At 38.0% G+C, this 21,376-nt stretch overlaps 1 protein-coding gene across 8 annotated transcripts in view; it reads left to right on the top strand.

The window, feature by feature from the left end:
- ebf1b (EBF transcription factor 1b) overlaps window positions 1-21,376 on the top strand; it is a 264,404-nt gene that overhangs the window by 174,310 nt on the left and 68,718 nt on the right. For all 8 annotated transcript variants that reach the window (XR_015520545.1, XR_015520544.1, XR_015520541.1 and 5 more), the window contains exon 11: window positions 6,104-6,192. Coding sequence is in view for 4 of the 8 variants with exons in the window: in XM_087301781.1 (XP_087157907.1) it covers window positions 6,104-6,192 (89 nt within the window). In the remaining 4 variants the exon portion in view is untranslated. The remainder of the gene's footprint in view (window positions 1-6,103; window positions 6,193-21,376) is intronic.

Here is a 21,376-nt window from a genome sequence, read left to right as displayed (position 1 = left end):
TGATAGTTTTCTGTTGTTCAGCTGTAAGATATATATATATATATATATATATATATATATATATATATATATATATATATATATATATATATATATATATATATATATATATACACGCCATTTCTAATATATCAATTTGAAGAGTTGGTGAGGTCAAAAACTAATTTTATGTGGAGAATATTCCTTCTATCAGGTGCCGTTGCTTTTATTTAGAATGTGGGTTAAATCACTCACTCCTGGGGCCTGTTTCAGAAAGGAGGTTAACTGAAAACTCTCTCATTTTAACCCTGAAATGAGAGAAACTCTGGGTTTTCCGTTTCAAAATGGCAGGTTTGATAAACTCGAGAAAGCAGGGTAAGTCAAGCCTGTTTCTGAAAGAAAGGTAACTTTAACTCAGAGTCAGTTACTGTGGTAACTTACTCTGTGAATCTAACCTGGTCAGAAGCAGGTTTTATTCTCTAAACTCAGAGTTTCTGTTTGTCTCCTCCCCTTTTTCAAACATGAAGCAGTATTTCTCGCCTTAGCCTTACGTTTCCACACACCTATTTTAATGCTCATTTTGGAGATGTGCATAAAAACGATTGATAGAAACATCATGATGCACATAACGTTTTAAAATATGCATAAAAAACGCGCATAACTGAGTAGGATAAACTTTTATTCGATAGAAAATGTGCGCATAAACTACGATGGAAACACTTTTACTGAACAAATTACAGTACATTAATAAAAAGATCATGATCTGATAATGAAAATGTGTGTAAATGGACAAACCAGCTGGCTGAGCACACTGTAACATGTCTTAAATATTATTTTAGTAATTCTAAAATGCCTTAACTGTTTCAGTATTAGTGTATATTATTAATTACCTCCGAACGTCTGGTGCGTGTCAAGAGTCTCCGCGTCTCATGGCTTCAGACGCCCCCACGTGTTCATTGTGTTTCAGCATGGTCTTCTGACATCGAGGCGCAAGTACATTAATTAGGCTAAATAAACGACGCAGCTTCTTCTACCTTAGTAAATTCTGTTTTTACTGTTAATATTTGGTGCCAGTTTAATCAGGAAGTGACGATTTTTTTCTCTTTGACTTGTTGGATGGAATTTTATTCGCATCTTTTATGCAATATTCCAGTTTTGCACAAATGTATGTAATATATTTGGATGGAAACATATTGCCTACATTTTAGTCACACACAGAAGAACTGTACGAGAATGGCTTATCCTTTTTTAATAAATAATTAAATTAAATTCACCTTCGACATGCATGTAACTAGATTAATGGGATTATTATTCTTTCTAAAATTATTTTTAGTACTGCTTACCTTCTAAATGTTATATTAACCTCTATCACTTGATCAATAAAAAAGGCAGACACACAAGTGACTGTTAAATCATTTAAAACTAATAAATGTGTAAAAAAGTTTAGAAAAAATATATATAAACGTCATAAATTACATTACTTATTTTATTATACTTAAATATTTAAATACTTAAAAAGTGAAATTAGGCATTAACTTGAGCAGCTGTATTCCCACGCTAACTGTCTCTTCTTTACTGATGGTTGCTCCTTTTCAAATATATACGCTCATATTTGCTATAACTTTGCATGAGAACATCAAGTTCAGCTGGAGAAAAAAATGGTGATCTCTTTTTTTAAGATATTGCCATAGTCACTCGTAATGTCTGCGCTCTATTGATAATGCCTTTTTAAAGTCACGGTGTGCGCGCTTAACTCTGAGTTGGTCTACTCGAAGTTGATTGACCCAACTCAGATCAGCTATTCTGAAACCGAAAACTCACAGTTTTTAATCTCTCGGTAAATCAACTCAGAGTTCAAGTTTAAACTCTGAGTTGTTTGAACCTCCTTACTGAAACAGGCCCCTGTCCTCAATCTGGCAACCTGCACTTCTGTTTATTTTGATCCAGGAGTGCAATACCTAGTTCAACCACTGGGTGTCAAACTTATATACTGCACCTTTAACAGAAGACATCTTTTCCAGGAATGCCCATGCATATTTCAACAAGACTATGCAAAACCATTCCGCACACATTCAGCACACATTACAATTTACTCCTGGCTGAGAGGAAGAGGATACAGGTACTTGACTGGACTGTCTGCAGTGAAGTCTGCTGTTTTAAGTGCAAAATGTGACCACAAAGAGGCCATTCTGTGGCCCACCTTAAGTATTGTTTGCAGAAAGGATGGGACAGAATTAAACCTGAAACACTTCATCACTTGGTTTCTTAAGTCCCTAAACATCTTTTAAGTGTGAAAAAGAATGGCAACTTTATAAAGTGGTAAATTACTGTTTCAACTTCTTTGAAATTTGTTGCAAGAACCAAAATTGGTATACATGTTTATTTAGGCAAAAAAAAAAAGCAATAAAAATCATGAGGAAGTTTGTTGTATTGCAATAAAATCAAAGTCAAAGTAAGTTTAGAGCATTTTTCTTCCTTTTTTTTTTTTTTGCATTTGACATACTGTCCTAAGTTTTTCTTATTTGGGGTTGTATTTTTGTTACTTACATTTTTTATAATAAACTACAGATGTATTTATCAGTATGTTAAGAAGTAATTACATTCAGTTATAACTGGCCTTGTCATAATGCCAAAGTCACCTTCAGTGCAACAAACCACTGGTTATTAAAAAAACTCTACGTTTCCAAGATACCGATGTCCATTCATTTTTATTTTATTATAAACACAGTTAAAACTAAAGGCAAACAAACCAAGCGATTTCACACCCTGCATAACTAAAGGCTTTCAAATAAACAAAATCAATCAGGGAGGATCACATGACCTCCATCTCAAACAACTCAATCCCTAACAAGGAAAGACATAAAATCAACATACACAAATGCACAATCACATAATGGAATACGAAGAACAACAAACATAAAATATGCAAGTTGACCGATTAGCAACAGCTACACTACCACCAAATTACCTTTGACTCATTTCAGATATCAATAATACAATCAATGGGAATTTCTAAACATTGACACAATAAATTATCTCAACTCACAATTCATAATTTATACAGATTCTAGTTAAAAATCAACAATTACTTTATATTATTCACACTGTAAAAAAAATAGTTATTATATACTGAAAAAATTATATACTTTTTTCAGTTGGCCCAAATGAAAATGGAAAAACAACCTGTTTCACACTGGCAACAGCCTGTTTACAATGGGAGAATAATGTGTTTAACCAATTAAAAAAAAACATGAAGTCTTCCCAATCATGTTATTGGCCCAATTGAATTTTCCAAACAGACGTGCAAAAATGTCAAAAACACCATAAAATTTAAGCACTTTTTCAGGTTACTTCAACCATTGTTAAGGGTAATGTCACCTGAATATTACCATTCCACAAAAGGTAATCTGAGCTCATGAAATAACATTTTAATGGTTAAACTAGTAAATTTAAATACACAATTAGTATTGTTACATATTGAAAAGTCAAAAACACCATGAAATCTTAATAATGGATCACTTAACCTAGCTGACACAGATTATTCCAGAAAAAAAAATCACAAAAGAGAAACTTGAACAAATTGAACAATTTCATTTCAAACAAATTAAGCTGCATATTTTAAAAACCCTATCATACACCAGGCACAATAAGTCACAAGACCTGTTTCCCCCAAAGTGTTGCTATTTTAAGACCAACACGACCTTAATTTTCTTATTTTCTGCCACGTTGTTTAAATAGTAAATACCTTTACACCACTTTGTGGTCTCATAAGTGTTTTGGTCTAGAAAAGAGGTGTGTTAAGGCACATTGTTGATGCGTTGCTATTTTGAGGAACTAAAATAGACTGCAATAGACGAGCTGAAAGCATATTCATATTTGTTTTTATTAAAAAGAAGCTTAGATTTGTCCACCTGTCAGGTTTTGGACAATACAGGACATAGCATGTGTATTTGGATATAACTAATAACTTTTTTGACCACACTTCGTTAATATTGTTCATTTATTCGTTTGCTGGAAATTAGAACTGAATTTGGAAATAGCTTTGAAACAAATCTTTGCGCTTAACAAGCAAAGTTAATTATGTAGGCTAATGTGTGCATACAACAGGTTTTTCAAAAATATTATTGTTGGGTCACAAAATCTAATTTTATAATTACAGAATGTGGATGTTGACACAATAATTAGCATAGTAACAGTAGAGTAATTAACTTTCAATACTGTGAGATTGCTATGTGGTATAATGCATTTTGTCCTACTTTGGAAGTCAGTGGTTACAGGTATTCAGTTTTCTTCAAAATACTTTCTTTTTTGTTTAACAGAAGAAATAAACTCACAAAAGTTTGAAACCCAATGAGGCTGAGTAAATAGTGAGTACATTCAAGTTTTTTGGGGATGAATTATCCCTTTAAGAACAACTCCAAATCAATGTTCAATAATTTCAAGTTAATTTCAGAGTTCATAATTTCAGAGTTGTGTTTCACATAATATTTTGTTTTATAATGAATGGCTAAATAAGGCTGGAGTAGAGCTGATAACTCGTTAACATATAACTGCGTGAACTTGAGAAACAGTTTGCATTACACCGAGTCACGGCACATGGTTGCTCTCACTCTACACACACATTAAATCTTCGAACTATCAGTATTTGAGACTTATATGAATAAACATATAACTTGTTCAGTTGTTAAAAAGGTACTTACTGTAAAAGTCATCATGGTTGATATGTACCTCACCTAGCAGTGTTGGCTACACATTACAGTAACACTGAAAGAAAAAAAAGAAAAAAAAATGTTATAGCAGATACACATATCTTCCATCATGAAGTAATAATTTAATAGCAATATACTTTATACAAACAGTAAGTAGTAAAAAAGCACACAGAGAGATCGCTCAAAACCACAAGTTAGATGTCAATATTACAGGCATGAATTTGGTTTTTCTGCCAAATATAACTAGAGTAATATACATAATTAATGTTGTGTACAACATTATTTCAGAGGTGGCAGGTTAACACAATAACCACGCCGTTTGTTTTTGTCGAAATTACTGGCCTCAAAATTTTTATTTTTTAATTTTATAAAAGAGGTATTCAGGATGAACAAGCTCTGAATGTGACATTAAATGACCAATTTACAGCAATTATGAAGAACAAACAAAAACAGGAGAGCATTACATGTTTTTTGTTTGTTTATACATTAAAAAAATGTCAAGAAATGCTTTTTAGAATAAAGTTAAAGCCTTTTTGTTCAGCTTTAGTTCTTTTTTTAAATACTTACCAAGCGCTGTTTAATGGTGAGATCTTTCAACATGTTTCTAAGCATAGTTTTAAAAACAGATTTCAAATAACTTTATTATTTTGCCTTTGCCATATTTATATGTGCATATATGTGCATAATAGGCCTGTTTTACCAGATATTTTGCAAGATACTAGTATTCAACTTAAATCATAAAACAAACTGGTTCCCATTCATTTACAACTTGTGTTTGCAGAGCACAAAACACAAGATTTTACTTTAACAGAGTGTGCTAGGGGATTCTATAACACTCGCACACTCAATGAGAAACTAAAGGTTTTCGCTTTCGGCTGCTGCAGTGTCCAGCACCCTCATCTCACCTATAATTTTAAAGTTTATTCATCTGTCCAAATAAAGTCAATTCAGCAGCATACGTATTACGTTTGAAGTTATTATATAATAATTACTTTTCTGTTTAGAGCTCATGCCTGCGCAGGCGTGTCATGATCTAATCTGAATAAAGAATTGATTCTGAACTTCTGAGTATCGATTCAGAATTATTTGAGAAAGATCTTGCAATGCTTTTATATTTATATAAGTATGTATATATACCAATTTTTTCCCAGCCCTTATGTGTGTGTGATTTTTAAATTACTCCTTGTTTTACACTGTTACACTAAATGAGATGTAACATCTGTCAGGAAAACATCATTTGTAGCTGTAGTTATAAACTGCTTACTAATGTCTATGAATGTAGAATTATTGCTTAAGAAATGAATTATATTTGCTAATGCTTATTAAATGATTCATATTGTGCAGTTATTCTAAAGTGTGACCAATAACTATTTTCCCTACAATTACTTAATATACTCTCTTCTGCTTGTCTATAGCCCTGAATGAGCCCACCATAGACTATGGTTTTCAGCGGTTACAGAAAGTGATACCTCGACATCCGGGAGACCCTGAACGCTTGCCAAAGGTATGAATAGCATTTCCATAATTTCAAAGAGAACACCAGTATTAGCCTAAAAAAAATAATCAAATAAAGTGAACATAAACAGAAATTTGGCACTTGATTTTGATGGTCCCCCTAGAGAGTTTGAACTTGAAACAACTGAGGCTGTTGTGGCCTAACGGGTAGAATATTGGACTTGTAATTGAAAGATCACAGGATCTATTTCCAGTCCGAGCAGGAATTGAAGACAGAGGGTGTAAATGAACCTCACTCTATCAACCCTTCATACCCAACCCCTAATTGCTCCCTGTGCAATAGCTGCCCACTGCTCCGAGTGTATGTTCACTGTGTGTGTTTGCTTGTTGATGTGGGTAGTGAATAAACCTAAAACTTTCAATACCCGGTTGAGGTGCCCATGAGCAAGGCTGGAAGCAATAGTATGCTCAGTGTGTGTGTGTGTGTGTGTGTGTGTGTGTGAGAGAGAGAGAGAGAGAGAGAGAGAGAGAGAGAGAGAGAGAGAGAGAGAGAGAGAGAGAGAGAGAGAGAGAGAGAGAGAGAGAGAGAGAGAGAGAGAGAGAGAGAGAGAGAGAGAGAGAGAGAGAGAGAGAGAGAGAGAGAGAGAGAGAGAGAGAGACTTTGACTTTTAACAACTCTTTAATTACAACAGTTCAAAAACTGTATCAGGTTAAAAACAATTACAGCTTATTACAAAAACATGTATATACACACACAAAAAATAAAAATAAAATAATAATCAATAACACCCAAAATAAATAATAATAAAACAATGATAAAAAACTAATACCACCAAGTTTACAGCAATATATCACAGCCTCCTTCTTCATTAGGTTGACATAAAATATTTTCAACACCCCATACAAGAAAGAAAGAATCAACATCATTCACCAATTTATAATATTTATACTCCATTACTACTTTTTAACAAAATTCTGAACAAGTTCAAAGGATCAGTATTGCTGTCAAATAGCATTTTATTTTTTTTGTCAACCATGCTGCCTAATAGAAAATTTGTTAAAACATTTTTTTTTTCTTATTTAAAGCATTGTATTTTGGTCCAAAGATAAAAAGACTATTAGTAAAAATGAAACCAAATTTCTGACACAAGTCTCTCAACATGTCAAACAATCTAAAAAGCCTTGAAGATCCAATAAATAGGTGAGCCATTGTTTCTGAAAGGCCACAAAATATACATTCATCTCCTTGTACCGGATTTAAATGATTCTTATAACGATTTGTTGCCAATATCCAATGAGAGATCCGCCATTGTAAATCTCCGCTTCTTTTTTCAATTGGTACTTTATATAATGACCTCCAACATCCTTTTGGAGTGGTACCAATTTCAACAAAATTTCCCCATTTGGTTTCTGGAATTTCTCTCAAAGATTTTAAATTTAAAAATTTAACACAAAGACAATAGAATGAATTTTTAGATATTTCATCAAAGAAATCAAGTTGCGGTGTTTTAAATGAAAGTAATCTAGTATCATCCTCCTGCCAATCTTCTAAATTTACTTTTACACTAATCCTGGGAAATGCAGTCTTAATTACTTCTGTTTGCAATGCTACTACATGAAACAATTTTTGAACCTCATATAACAATTTTTCAATAAACCTAACAGAGTGAACATTAATTTTCACAGCAAGTTTTTCTGCAGAAATCCAACTATCCTGTATTCTTAAATGACAGATTTTGACAGGTTCCTCAAGTACCCATTCTTGTGTTACTTCGGTCAGTTCTCTTTTAACTATAAATATTTGCCATGCATTTAAAACTGATGTATAAAAAGAAGAAAGCCCATTAAAATCAATATCTTTCAAATTCATTAAAAAAGGTGTCTGTTCAAATTCATCCGTCCCACTCAGTTGAATAAGGTACAAGCAATAGCTGTCCAGTTTAGAGACTTTTGATAAAGAAGTTTTTGTGCAGTCTGCAATCTGAAAGCAGCTACTTTGGACTTAATGTCCATGAGGCCTTAACCACCCTCATTTAATTGTAGATACAATATTGTCTCTTTTAGCCAATGGTTTCCATTCCAGAAAAAATCTATGAACACTTTTTGAATTTCTCTAATAAAACCATCTTGTGGATTCAACACAATTAATTTATGCCATAGAACAGATGCAGCAAGGTTATTTATAACCAGCACTCTACCCCTATACGAAAGTTGTGGTAAAATCCAATTCCATTTTGATAATCTATTACACACTTTTTCTTTAACATTTTCCCAATTATTTCTTTGATACGATTCGGATCCCAAAAAAATACCTAAATACTTAAAACCATGTTTTTTCCATTTTCCATTTTCAGGAATAACAGGTAACCTCATTGTACTTTTTTCATTGCATCAAAAAGCCTCTGTTTTAATCCAATTTAACTTTGCAGATGAAGCCCTCTCAAATAAAGAGATGCTGTTTTTAACCATATCAACATCTTTTTGATTTTTTTACTAAAATAGCGATGTCATCTGCATAAGCTATTACTTTAACTGAATTGCATATATCATCAAGTTTAAAATCAGACAAATTTACTCTTAATAAACACAGTAATGGTTCTACTGCCAAAGCATAAAGTTGGCCTGATAAAGGGCATCCTTGTCTTATGCCTTTAAGTATTCTTAATGGTTTACTTAAGCTACCACCTATTTTTAAAACAAGCATTTGTGTATAAAAGTTTGATCCAAGAAATAAAGACATTTCCAAAACCAAAAGCTCTCATAGTTTCAAATAAAAAACCATGGTCCACTCTATCGAATGCTTTCTCTTGATCTAAAAACAAAAAACCAACATTCACATCATTTAGTTTAGAATAATCTAAAATGTCTCTTACCATGAAAATGTTGTCATAAATTGTTCTATCTGGGATACAATAGGATTGATCTAGGTGTATTAAATCACCAAGTACAGTCTTTAACCTATTAGCCAACACTTTGGCCATTAACTTATAATCAGTAGTTAAAACAGACACAGGCCTCCAGTTTTTAAGATCACTCAAATCCCCCTTTTTTGGCAAAAGTGTTAAGACAGCTCTTTGACAACTTGTAGGAAGACTTTTTTCTTTAAAACATTCTTGAATCACTTCATAAAAATCATTTCCAATAATATTCCACATAGACTAGTAAAAATCAATAGACAGTCCATCAATTCCCGGGGCTCTACCCATCTTCATCTGTTTTACTGCATCCATTAATTCTTGATATGGAATAGCACTGTCCAAAAACTTGCGCTGTGTTTCAGTAAGAGTAGGGATTTTTTTCCATTATTTGTGACATGCACTCAATATTAGTTTCTTCCTTCTTGTATAAGTCTGAACAAAAATCCACAGCTATCTTGCTCATTTTTTCTGGATCAAAAGTCTTTAGTCCTTCAGGGGTCTTCAAACAATACATTTCATTTTGTTTTTTTTGACACTTTTTCTAGATTAAAAAAATAAGAAGTAGGAGCATCCATCTCGTGCAATGACATAAAACGAGATCTTATCAAAGCACCTTTGGCCCGCACTTGCAATAATGATTTTAAATCTTTATTTTTTTTTACTTAAAAAGACTGCTGAAGATGAATCAGAATGCTGAATCATGCCAGACGTAATATGACAGATTTCATGCTCTATTTCCGAAATTTTTTGTTTTATTTTTCTTGTTGAAAACCATGTATATTGTTGACAGAATATTTTTATTTGAATCTTTCCTAACTCCCACCACTGTAACAAATTTTTAAATTCTTTTTTCCTAAAACTCCACTCCTCTCAAAATAATTTAAATTTTTAATAATTTTTTTTTTTTTTATTAAGATTAAGATTGTTTTTCTTTCAATAAAGCAGTATTAAATTTCCAATAAGGGCTTTTAAAATTAGATTGTGTTAAAACAATACTGACTGTAATTAAATTATGGTCTGATAAACAACAGGGAAAAATATTGCACCGACTTACTCTGTTTTTACATAAAACCGATCAAGTCTTGCTACACTTATCATTCCCAGATTTATTTTAGTCCATGTGTAGTGTTTTATTTTCACATTTTGGTCTCGGCACACATCTACCAAATCATTCTGAATTATGAAACTTTTTAAAAAAGATGCCAATGCAGGATGTGGTTCTTGATTGTTTCTATCTAAAAGAAAATTAAGAGTGCAATTCCAATCTCCTCCCACAATTAGAAATCCCTCCAAAGTATAACTATTTAAAAAATGTCTTAATTTCTTAAATACTGCAAATTTTTCTGAGCATTTATTGGGAGCATAGATATTTATAAATTCAAAGAGTTGATTGTTTACTTTAGCTTTTACCAACATAATACGTCCTTTCTCTATTTCTACTTCTGATATAATATTTATATTTAAGTACTTTGAAAACAAAATAGCTACCCCTGCGCTGATATTTGTACCATGACTAAATACAGTTTTTCCTTCCCACCATAATTTAATCTCAGATTCATTCTTTTGATCACTATGAGTTTCTTGTAAAAAAGTTACATGTGTTTCTTTAAGTTTAAGAAATTCAACAAGTAAAGCTCTTTTATTCCCATCCCTCATCCCATTTATATTTAATGATCCTACTTTGAGAATCTGCATTGCAGGGAAGATAGAAAGGGAAACAGGAAACAACAGTAAAGTAAAACAAAAATAAAAATAGATCCCTCTCCCATGTGATTTATTTTTTCCGTTTTGACACTCTTCCTTGTTCTTTTTGAGCTTTGCGTAACGTTGTTACAAACTTACTCAATCGGAATCGTTTTTGTTTTGAAAGTACCTCATAGCCCACATTCTTCTGAGCAATCAGCACCGATTTAATAAATTTATTGCCATCGGGAAAGTGCTTAACTATGTCAGTCTTTTTTCCTTTAGTTGAATCTAAAAAAGCATTCAATTCTTCTACCGAATACACATCATCCAACGCCTGACTACACTCAATTTCCGAAAACTCTGAACAGTTATCATCGCAGTCCTCCATATTTTCATCACTATTTTCATTCTCTGCAAGCACCTCCGACTCTAAACAACACTCTTTTAAAACTGCATTGCCACCAACACCATCATTTTCCTTAACAGCCGTATCAACAGCCGTATTTTTCTCCAAAACAGACGGGCTTACAGCATTATCACCAGCTCTCAGAGTTGAAGTAAACGCACTTACCTCTAACGTTGAACTTGACCCTTAGGCACTTTGCTCGGTTGGAAAACCAACTTCTGAAACAACGCTGGGTTCATCTGCCATTCCTGAACTGTCATCATTAATGCCGGTTGTTTTCTGTTTTTGTCGCGGAATTACTACGTCTTTCACCGCTGTAGTAGGCCGCTTCTTTTTGTTTTGACTGCTGTTGTTTTGATCATTGCGCTCTTCATTTATTCCGTCATTTCTTTCATTTTCTAATTGTTTCTTATGAGTGCATTTGAATCCCCGCACTCGAAACAACGCAAACTCTCTGTTGTTGCATAAACCATATAAGAACTGTCCCCGTGTTGAATACGGAACGAAATGACTAAAGTCTTAGACTGTGCATTTAAAAACATGAATACATGCCTACGGAAAGACAGCACATGTTTTAGTGCGACATTTTTGCACCCAAACGGAACCATTTTGACAGAACCCGCAAACTTACCAAAGCGATTCAACTCCTTAAGAATTTGCTCATTGGGAATGAATGGAGGCACGTTTGAGATTGTTACTTTAGTAGCCGGTGTACGCAAGGGTACTACTTCTACTAGCGTGTCGTTAACAACAATTCCGTTTTCCACGAGATCATTAACGCGTTTCTCATCTTTAAGAAACACTACCACAGCCTTATTCATTCTTGAGGCAGATACTATATTTTCGAGCCCAACTATTTCTCCCACTGCCAAAAGCACTTCTTCTACTGTAAAAACTTGGTCCGAATCAATGACTGTAAAAAATATGGACGACGCGACAGCCCCTTTTCCCATTGAACGCCTTGAGGGCAAAACGCCTGCTTGACAGGCACAAACTGTCGCAAAAGACTGCTGAAATTGGAGCCTTGACATGCGCAGAAGAACTGTCTGATGGAGCCAGAGGAGGAGCCGCGAAAATGAGCGGAGTCGAGCTTTCAACCAAATGCTTTATGTAAAATCAAACACGCCCCCCGAACTTCTCAGCATGCGTTTGCTGTCATATCAACACAAATGGATGTAAAAACGTTAACAAATATGATGGTTTTATATATTCAATCGCGCCAGCTCCGGCCGCAGCGCATAACCTCGCGGCGTCGCGGGCTGATTCCGGCTCGCATGCGGCAGCGCCGGCTCGCTCGGCCGCCGCATCTGGCTCGATTGACTCGGGCTGGAATCGGGCAGTGAGTCAAGGCATCTGGAGTAGGTCCAGCAGAGGCAGTCAGTCTGAGCTCTGAGGGGTAAGTCTCCGGCAGGCGAGAATCTAAGTTAGCTGGAACTGGCCAGAGTGTGTTTTGCTATCTGGGTGGCTAGGCGTACGTGTATCAGCAAACAAATAAATCCCGAAAAAAGCCCTGACCTTAGCGAATAAACAGTGTTCCACCAGGATCATGTATGTCAGAAACTTTAGTTTACTGCTGAACTCATTTTGTCATGGTAAAATAACACAGAAATCGAATAATAACACTTCAGTCTCCTGCCGAAGCTTAGACGGTCTGCTTTGAGAAACTGTCAATCACAACTGTCAATCACGATGACACGCCCAGCATTAAATTACTGCTAAAAACAAACTGTTTACAAAAATGAAGATCTGCACCTATTTCAGCACAATAACCAGTGCCTTAATCGACCAGAACCATCTTTCGGGACATTTTATTGCAAGTGTAATTAATTTTTTCATTTGGGCTCAAGTCTCCTTCATTAACACGGAGGAGGCGGGCTTTATGACTTGTACTGCAGCCAGCCCCCAGGGGGGGATCTAACGGCCGAGACCTTCACTCAAACGCAGGCTTGCGGCACACTTGGTCCGAATAAACTTTGCATCCATTCTTGAAAGAAAAACCAGGTGTTCCCTCTCCTGAGAGAAACGCCATGGTTTACCTTATCAGAGGGGATCGCTGGTATAAGTTTAAACCAAACAAATTAATCACAATACAAAATAAATCTTCTAAAAAAAGAAGAAAAGGGGTAAAGGGGAAAGAAAAAGAGAGAAAAAAGAAAACAAAAAGGATTAACCCTGAAACCAGTTCAGCGTGTTGCTCTCACACCCCACACCACTCTTTCACCTCGTGCAGAGAGAGAGAGACAGAGAGAGAGAGAGAGAGAGAGAGCAAGCAAGTGTGCTCTTACTTCTCACTCAAATTGTGTGTTTGCACTTGGATGGTGTGTCCAACTCTTTTCGTGGAGATCTACCTTCCTGGAGCATTGGCTGCAACCTTGATCAAATGCACTTGCCCTCAATTACCAAGTGCTCCTTCAGATCCTACTAAGTTAGTTTAGTTGTGTTTGATCAGGGTTGGAACTGAAAATCTGCTGGAAGGTAGATCTCCAAAAAGTGTTGAGCATATATAGGAGGACCCTCAAAATAAAATGTGTAAAAGGAGGTGCTTGTTAGTTGCAGCTGCAGTAAAAATGCTGCATTTGTCTTAACAAAAGTGAAAATTTCACCTTGATTCCTTATTTCTGTCACGACCACTCTCATGATTTATTATGGTAGTATATATATATATATATATATATATATATATATATATATATATATATATATATATATATATATATATATATATATATATATAAATGTTGTATTTGGTCTTGGCGGCATAGATCTCCACTTTTGCTGCTGCTGCTACTTTGATTGTTATGGCACAGCAAGTACCGAGAACTGCTACTGCCAGTATATACATGCTGTCTAAGAATATATCACATATATAAATGTTATATACATATATATAGAAATTGTACTTATGTCATGACCACTCTTGAGATTCAGTATGACAATAAATATGTACAGATGAAGTCAGAATTATTAGTCCTCTTTTTCTTTTTTTTCTTTTTTATATATTAAATATTTTAAAATATTTCCCACATGATGTTTAACAGAACAAGGACATTTTCACAAAATAAGAAATTCTTATTTGTTTTGTTTTAGCTAGAATAAAAGCATTTTTTTATTATTAAAAAAATATTTTAAGGTTAAAATTATTAGCCCCTTTAAGCTTTGTATTTTTTTCGATAGTCTACAGAAAAAGAAAAAAAAACATGCTGATACAATTAGTTTCCTAATTACCCTAACCTGCCTAGTTTACCTAATTAACCTAGTTAAGCCTTTAAATGTCAATTTAAGCTGTATAAAACTGTATTGAAAAACATCTAGTACAATAATGTTTACTGTCATAATGGCAAAGATACAATAAATCAGTTGTTAGAAATGTGTTATTAAAACTATTGTGTTTAGAATTGTGTTGAAAAAAAAAATCCTCCGTTAAACAGAAATTTGGGAAAAAAATAAACAGGAGGCAATTTTGTCCCATTTTTTTCAGCAAACAACTTTTAAGGTGGAAAATATAGACTCTTTGTTGTCACATTTTGTGCTTCAACATATGCCAAACATTCTCAGGACAGGTTAGGGTTGCAGACAGGCCAGTCAAGTACCTGTATCCCCTCCTCCACAACCAGGACTTTGTCATGTGTGCAGAGTTTTGCATTGTCATGTTAAAATATGCATGGATGTCCCTGGAAAATATGTCATCTCGAAGGCAGCATATTGTGCTCTAAAATTTCTATGCACTTTTCAGCATTAATGGTGCCATCACAGAAGTGCAAGTTACTTTTGTCAAGGGCACTAACACAACCCCATACGCTGACAGACCGTTTTTTGCTAACAGTCTGGATGATCCTTTTCTTCTTTGGTTGAGAGCATGCAGTATCCATTTCTTTCACAGAATAATTGAAATACTGATTCATCTGACCACAGTACATGATACCACTATATGATCGTCTATCCCAGATGCCTAGTTAAGAGAAGTCAACAGCACTTCTAAACACTTAAAATAGGCCTTCCTTTTAGCACCTTACGGTTTTAACTGCCAATTGTAGATGTAACTACATTTTGTGGTACTTGTGAAAGATTTGCCAACATTGTCCTGAGCCCATGTGGGGATATTGCTTATAGACGAATAATGAGTCTTGATGCAGTGCTGCCTGGGGGATCGGAGATCACGGGAGTTCAGCTTAGACCTTTGCCCTTGTCATTTACACACTGAAAGTCACACTGAATCTTTTAAGTATAATATGCATTGTTGAGGGGGAAATATTCAAATGTCATCCTATCTTTCTTTGAGGATTATTGTTTTTAAACATTTCAGTCATTTTCTCATGCATTTGTTGGCAAACTGGTGATCCTCAACCCAACTTTGCTCCTAAAGGAAAGACCTTTCGTGGATGCTGCTTTTGTACCAAATCATAATTACAATCAGCTTTTGACATCACATGTTTCAAGTCACATCATTATCTAACCATTTTTTTTTTCTGATACTAGCCCTAAATTTCTCCTAAAAACATTTTTGCCTGAATTACAAGAAAAGGGTGTATATATTTACAAATGAAATAAGGTTGACCACTTGTTCATGAACCAACATTGTGGTGGAGGGGTTTGAGTGCCTGAGTGATCCTATGAGGTTTGTTGTCAGGGGCTAATGCCCCTGGTAGGGTCCCCCAAGGCAAAAAGTTTTTAGGGTTATAGGTCAGACTAAGGCCTAGATCAAAAACGATCTGCGTCCACACTAGCGTTTTACCTAGCATATCTGAACATATCTCCGTCCACACTACGCCACCAAAAACGTATATCACGTGACCATTATCGCACTCTGGGCAGGCGCGTTCTAGTATAAACAGAAAATGCGTGTCGCTCTGCATTTGGTTATTGTTAGTCAACAAACGCCATTTTAACATTAAACGCAATGGCAAATAAAGCAAGAGAGGTGTTTTTGTGGACAGATGATGAGGTCGAGTTGTTACTAAACATAACAAATTAATAACTGCACAATGGCGCCTAAAACAGACAATAGTGCAAACAACGCTCCCATTTCTGTGCCCATGTTGTTGTTTACAGTACTGTCTTCTGGTAGCGTTAAAGCCATGTGTTATAGTCATGTGATAGAGGCTTGACAAATAAGGAAAGGATAAAGTGACGAAGGCAATGACACAAAAGCCCTAATAAGGTAGCGAATCTCAGCAGTCCCGCCTCCGTTTTCAAATGTCTCAGTTTTTTCCTCATCCACACTAACCCAGAGCAGCAGCGTTTCAGAATGAAAACGGCCTCTCCAGTGTTTTCAAAATGCTCCGTTTTCAGCTCTCGAGAAATTCCGGCGTAGTGTGGACGAATGGCGTAACCGTAGCAACACTTATGCGTTTTAATATGAAAACGCATCAGTGTAAACGGGGCCTAAGTGAGGTTAAAAAAACTCTTATGAGCGCAATAACATAGAGGACCGTAACATCACCCGGTCCAAATATCTTCACATATGAAAAAGAATTAAAGAAATGAAATATTACAAAAATTATTTTCGAGCCTACATAAAAATAAAAACCATACAGTTGTAGCGTACAGTGCATAGATAAAACTACGTATTGATTTTATAAAGGGGTCTGAGTCACCTCTGCATGGGTTTACGACTCCTGGTGCCACAAAGTCTGTGTTTCTAGTGACACCTCACTTATCTAGAGGCTTAGAGATGGGTGGCTAGAACTTCAGACATTCCTGTTCCCTTTCGTACACACACACACACACCTGAGGATCACACGCTAAAATGGACTCAGAAATCCTGAATCAGCCCAAAAATAAATGTTATGTGTTTTGTAAACTTCGTACTTCATTTCTGAATTTTCCTAACTGTATAATCCCTCATATAACCTGTACGCCTTGTCAATAATAATCAATAATGTCAGAATGCGTAAGCCAGGCTTACGTAGTCCTAAGGTCATCATGTGTGGTATCGATGTGCAGCTTGCACAATTTTACAACACATGATGCGTAGCGCATGATTATAATCACCACGGCTTACATTATTTAATGCTCTGAGATAATGCCTCTCTGCATGCTTTTGGGCGGACACTCAATTTGCATATGAGCAGCCTAGAGACAAAGGAAAGTTTCGCGCTCAATCTTTGCCCTACAATAACTGGTCGAGCATGCCGAAAGGAGGTGTAACGTGGCCCACAATTAAAACCTGTCTGCTCCCCAAGCTCGTGGCAGAACATCCGAATAAAGAACTCTCCAAGAGGTCGCCCCTTTAAGGGGTCGAGCGGCTCTTCTGTGTCCGCGTGCCTCTTCAAACCCACGTTTTCTTATTTTTCCGGCAAAGTAAACAGTTTAGAGTTGCGATCGCGTTTCTCCGATCTGTATTGCAAACTCCACGCATCAAGAAAGGACATCAAAAAGGACTTGCAGCACATCGGAAGAAACTTGCAAAAAGAGAGAGACCGCAAATACCTACACCCCAGGTATTTTTAGTTATGCAAATAAGCTGTGCCCCTTTTATCAAAAAGGCGTTTTTTATAATCTTGATGATCCTTAATAATGTGTGGAACTGAGGTAGATTTGCCACTCTTTATCTGAACTCTCTATTTCCACGCTTTTCTGTTTCTCTCTGTTTGTTATGTGTTCTATAGACCCGTACATAGCCTATCTACATTCTGTATACATTTGTTCTGTTTTATGTTATGTTTGTGCGTTGTTCGTTATATGTCAGACTAGTCAATAAAAACCATTATAATCAAATGGATTGTATTGTTTGCCTCACAGAAAAAGTCACTGAAATCCCTTGCCTAGCTGCTATTAAGTTGATCAAAACTTATAAATGATTAATCTACTTCACAAGGAGTAGTAATAATTCCCTTTCTTAAATAAATAAATCATTACGGAGTCCGCTCGGATGAGTGGGCGAGTTCTGGTTATATTTATTTGATCAAATTAACAACAAGTTCATCCTGAATATTATTGATTAATAATAATTCGTTATTGTCGATAATTAATGTTCATAATCTGAGAGTCCGCTCGGCCGAGCAGGTGGAATCATATATATTTAAATATTTGGTGCATTATTATTTTGGTGCAACTCATGGTGCATTAACTAATGTTAACAAGCATGGACTTGTTCAATTATGATTAATAAATGCTGTACTAATAAAGTGTTGTTCATGATTAGTTCATGTTAGTAGCCACGGCGCAAGGCGTTTTTTTTTATGCGTTTGCACCCTGCGCTTTGCCACTTTTGTCCATGGATCATCAAAAACGAGCCTATAGTAACTGACCAAAATGAAAATGTGTTTAGCATAAGAGAATGGAGTTACATTATTTGGCTTGCATTTGTTGTGCTAGAGCTTCAGAATTATAGCATAAAAAATGTTTTGTTCATTCACGCAATTTCACAGACCAGGGGCCTCATGTATTAACGCGGCATAGGCACAAAAACTTTGTGTACACCAGGTTTCATCCTCACATTTGGATTTACTAACGATGAAATGAACTTGAGAATGTGCGTTATTCCACGCCAACTGCATGTTTGGCGTAGGGGCAATTTCTTGTGTGTGTTCGTTTTATTTCCATTGGCGACTCTTAGAGGCAATTGTGTTAAATTGCACATTATGGAGTATCTTTGAGCCATTCAATGGCAACTTTATAGGATGAGATCATCCGCATGTCTAGCAGGTACATAAGTTTTCCATATCATGCAGTTGACCAGCCAAACATTAAAGCACAACCTGCAGCGATCGCCGGTTTTCCCAATGTAATCGGAGCGATAGACTGCACGCACATTGCTATAAAGGCGCCAACTAAAGACCAATATGCATATGCGAATCAGAAACATTTCCATTCAATAAATGTGCAAATAATATGTGATGCTCAATTGCGCTTAACATAATACACACACTTATTCATGATTCCTATTTGTGTTCCTCGTGATGAAGAGTAGGCAAAATCTGATATGTAGTGGGGGAAAAAGAAGAATGAGTTCCCCTTCGGTTGGGGAACTTCAGTGCCATAAAGTGGATTGATTGAAATCCACGAATGGGAGATTCGGATCAGAAGCTGCTTGTCTGGAGAGTATTGAATGGGCCAATGTATGAAAATGAATTGGCAGCGTAAGCTTGCGCAGGTGTGCTGCATCGCCAATTATCCCAGCATTTAAGCACACCTAAAGCGAGCATCCTTTTCCACGCCATCCTTTTCGCTTCAGATCCTTTCTGAGTGAGTCGATGAGGGTTCCTCTTGCTGTTCAGCACTTCAGAGCGAACGAGTGTCTCCCGGTTCAGAGTGGGTTTTTGCGGCGGCAGACGGTCGAGCTGGGTTTCTCCCTTGCCTGCGGTTCTTTGGGTCCGGTCCTCCAGAGCAGTGCGTATTGTTGCAACTTTCCTAAAAGAGCAACACAGTCGTGCAGCACGTCCTTTTCAGGATGGCGCTCCGACTGTGCGTTTCTGGATGCAGGGGTTTCCTGGCTCCGGATGATAGACACGATTACTGCATTGCTTGTTTGGGGGTCCAGCATGTTAATGCGGTGCTCGCGGGCGGTTCATGTCGTCATTGCGATGCCATGACCGTTGCACAGCTAAGATCGCGGCTAACTTTCGTAAGAGAGCGAGCCACCCCAGTTGCCTCCTGTTCTAAAGAAGCAGCGGGCGCTCGGGCAGATCTGAGGGTTCCAGCGGGAGATAATCCGCCTCCCACGGGCTCGCGGACCTCTCGCTCCTCACGGCGCTCCATCCAAGCTTCGGGTAGTGGAAGTGATCCGTCTAACCAGATGGTAGCTTCACACTCGCTGACACCAGAGATCAGATGTCCTCCGCGGCATCAGAGGGTGGGCTTTCACTGTCCGACGAAGATCCGGACCCGCTCGCCCCCTCTGGGCAGGTGAGCGCCGTCAAATTGGATCCTGAAGCGGACATGTTAGCCGTGCTTTCCCGGGCTGCTTCGGACATGGGGTTGGAGCTGGTTTATCCCCCAGCTCCGCGGCCGGACCGACTAGCCTTCGAAGCCTCTCGTCCCCTTCTTCCCGGAAGTGCACAGTAGGCTCACGCAGTCTAGGAGGGCACCTTTCTCTGCCCGTGCTGCGTGTCCCTCCGCCCTCACCGCTCTTGACGGCGGAGCTGCCAGGGGGTATGAGGCGATCCCGTCAGTGGAGCGCGCTATCGCGGTCAATCTTTGTCCGCGCGGCGCCTCTACGTGGCGGGGTTTGCCCCGCCTCCCGTCCAAAGCCTGTAGGTTGTCTGCCTCCCTCGAAGCCAGAGCTTATAAGGCTGTGGGCCAGGCTGCTTCTGCTTTGCACGCGATGGGCACCTACCAGCGCTACCAAGCGCAGGCGCTGGCCGAGCTGCACGAGGGCGGGTCTAACCCAAGCTTATTACATGAGCTGCGCACCGTGACCGACTATGCTCTTCGGACTACTAAGTCCGCCGCGTGTGCGCTGGATAGGATGATGTCCACCCATGTGGTTCAGGAACGCCACCTCTGGCTAAACCTGGCGGATATGCGCGATATTGACAAAGTTCACTTTCTTGACTCGCCCATATCCCAGGCTGGCCTGTTCGGCGACACCGTCGGTGAATTCACCCAGGAATTCAAGGCGGTGAAAGAGCAGTTGGATGCGATGGGCAATGTCATCTATCGGCATGGCCGTAATCCCGCTCCGCCCGCCGAGCCATCCACCTCCACTGTTCCTCGCCGAGGGCGCCCGCCAACGAGTGCTGCCCCGCCCCCGCCTGCGCCTCCGGCCAAGCGGGCGCAGCGTACACCTCGAAAGCAGGCAGCCCCCCCTGCCCAGGACAACGTTAAGTCCGGCAAACGGACCGCGAAGCGTCCCTGAGACAGGCCATCCGGAGAAGAGGAAACTTGCTCTTTCTTCGCTGGAGGGCGGGGCCCCGATTACAACGGTACTTTTCAGTGCCACCAAAACATCAATAAAAGAGCACTTTTTCCCTTCCCCAGATGTGACAGCACGAATTCTGCCAGTCCGGGACGCGCTGCCTTCCGGCTCGCAGATTCTACGTGCTTCGCCAGTGGCTCACGAGCGCTGGGGGGACGGTCTCCCTTCCCTCAGCCCTCCAGCCCCCTCTCCGGAGTCAGGGTGCGGAGCCAGAGCGAGTCGCTCTCCTCCAGCTCTTCCGCGGGACCCTCGTGCTTCCCGAATCAGCACACCCACTCCGCGCTGCCCCACTGCTGGTACGTCAGCGATGGTAGCGATGACTCCATTAGCGAGGGCTCTGCCTGCCTGGTTAGCGCGGGCCAGC

Source organism: Danio rerio, chromosome 21 (genome assembly GCF_052040795.2).
Source record: "Danio rerio strain M-AB ecotype USA chromosome 21, GRCz13ab, whole genome shotgun sequence".
NCBI lineage: Eukaryota > Metazoa > Chordata > Actinopteri > Cypriniformes > Danionidae > Danio > Danio rerio.
Note: the sequence above shows the minus strand (reverse complement) of the source record. Positions and strands in the feature narration are given on the sequence as shown.